Source organism: Pseudorca crassidens, chromosome 1 (genome assembly GCF_039906515.1).
Source record: "Pseudorca crassidens isolate mPseCra1 chromosome 1, mPseCra1.hap1, whole genome shotgun sequence".
In the NCBI taxonomy this organism is placed as follows: Eukaryota; Metazoa; Chordata; class Mammalia; order Artiodactyla; family Delphinidae; genus Pseudorca; species Pseudorca crassidens.
The window spans coordinates 119,808,798-119,810,655 of record NC_090296.1 but is presented as its reverse complement, the minus strand read 5'-3'; the positions used below and the strand labels follow the sequence as shown (position 1 = coordinate 119,810,655).

The 1,858-nt window shown below is 61.2% G+C and overlaps 1 protein-coding gene across 1 annotated transcript in view; it reads left to right on the top strand.

The window, feature by feature from the left end:
* Positions 1 to 905: 905 nt before the first annotated feature.
* Positions 906 to 1,858, top strand: part of GRAMD2A (GRAM domain containing 2A) — a 35,587-nt gene continuing 34,634 nt past the window's right edge. The window contains 1 exon segment of the mRNA XM_067752350.1: positions 906 to 1,208. Within this exon segment, the coding sequence (XP_067608451.1) occupies positions 1,168 to 1,208 (41 nt within the window). The 5' untranslated portion in view covers positions 906 to 1,167.

The following is a 1,858-nucleotide window of genomic DNA, read 5'->3' as shown; positions in this document are numbered from 1 at the left end:
CCTGTTTCCTCTCTTTTCTGATGGGGGGGCGGGTGGTTGAACCCTGCCCTCCAAGTAGGGTGAAAATGGCAAGAGCCCTGTGGCTCCTGGTGAGTACTCCTGTGTAACAACTCAGGCCACCTGCCATCCTGTTCCCTGGGGTGCAGAGGTGCTGGGGAAGCAGTCGCTGACTGTCTTGAGAATATAGGTTACCCTTTTCAGCACCTTGGAGTCTAAAAGGTCCTGCAGCTGGGGAAATTTTAACAGCTTATTTGGACCAAAGATTGGAGAAGGCAGCAGCAAGGCCCCCTCCCTCCTGTTCATGGGTAAACCAGGAGTGAAGTGGCCCTTGTCCTGCCCCTCCACCTTAGGTCTTCCTGCAGTAGAGGCCCTTGATATGAGACCAAGTTCTGCTCCCAGTTTCCAGAATATTTGTGGAACCCTGGGCTCCCTTTGTTCCCCTTCTGTTTTCCAATGTCCTCTCTCCATGATAGAGCAGGGTCAAGGAAGGGGGAGAGGGTTGGGAATGGAACTAAATCTGGCTTGCACCTTTCCTCTCTCCTGACCACTCTGAAGGACCAAGCCTTTCCTGGTGGGGATAAGAGGGAAGGAGCCCAGAGGCCAGGTTCATTGTCACACTGAGCTCTTCTGCCTGTGCTTTGCTACTCGATTTCTGGCCGTCTGCAGTCCCTTTCCAGACACCTCCAAAAGATTTTTGCCTGGGGAGGCACTGAAAAGTCCCCAACTCGGGAAAGCGCATGAAATCATTACAGCTCCGGAGCTGTTCAAAATTCGCACTGGTGTTCCCTACTCATGTCCTCACTTCTCTGGTGTGGAGAGAAATTGAAACTGCCTTGGAGCTTAGCGTTGGGAGGTTTTGGGAGGGATGGGTTTCTGCAAAGGGCTTCGGGCTCCGAGACTAAATAGCTAAAGAGGGAGAACCTGGAGCAGGCACCCAAGGCCCTCGCTGGGAAGGGCAGAGCGTGCAGACCCAGGCCGTCCTCCGGGATAGGATCCGAGCAGAGCTCGGGGCCCCACCTGGATCTGGAGAGAGGGAGGAACAACCAATGGGCTGCGCCCGTCCCGTGCGAGCAGCCAATAGGCGGTAGGGGGCGTGTCATCCGAGGCGGTCGGGAGTGGGCATTCGGTCGTGCGGCGCGGTCCCCGGCGCTCGCTGGAGGCTCCGCGATGACTGCTCTGAGCCCGGGGGAGGCCGCCCAGGCGGGCAGGTAAGGTGCTGCGACCCGCGGACCGGGCTCCAGGGCCCAGGGGCCAACTCGAAGGGACGCTGCCCGGCGGGACCCGGAGGCCGCTGCGCCTCGGCGCGTTCTACCCGCGGGGCAGGCGCTTCCTGGCCCTCCGGAATGCGGGCTTCACTCCAGAGCTGCGCTGCGCGGGCCCTGGCGCTTCCCGGGCTAAGAGGTGTTCGCGCTGGGGCAGGATGTCAGGCTGTAGGCGCTTCGCGCGAGGGGTTCGAACCTGTCGGATGAGGGGCATCCAGGCGGTATCTGGGAGGTGGAGGGCACCCCCGCCACCTCGGGATACCTCCCGTGGTCCATCACTCTCCTCCGCCGCCGTCGCTGGGCATTCATTCATTCATTCCCCAGCCATATCGACCCCCAGTCCTGACTGCCCCCCACCCGAGGGCTGGCGCTTCCCTTCTGGCCCCCGAAAGGGTCAGCCTCTCTCTTCCAAACGGGTCTGTAGCGGCGCTCGGTTGCCCGGGAGGCAGCGTGGAGCTGTCCCAGGACGACTCGGCCGCACCCATCCCTCAGGCCCTTCGCCGTCCGACAGGCTGGGGCCAGTCCCTCAGCCTCGAGATCTGTTCCACAGTAACCCTCGGAGGAAGGAAAGTTCTTGCAGCTGGGCAAGGGGCAGG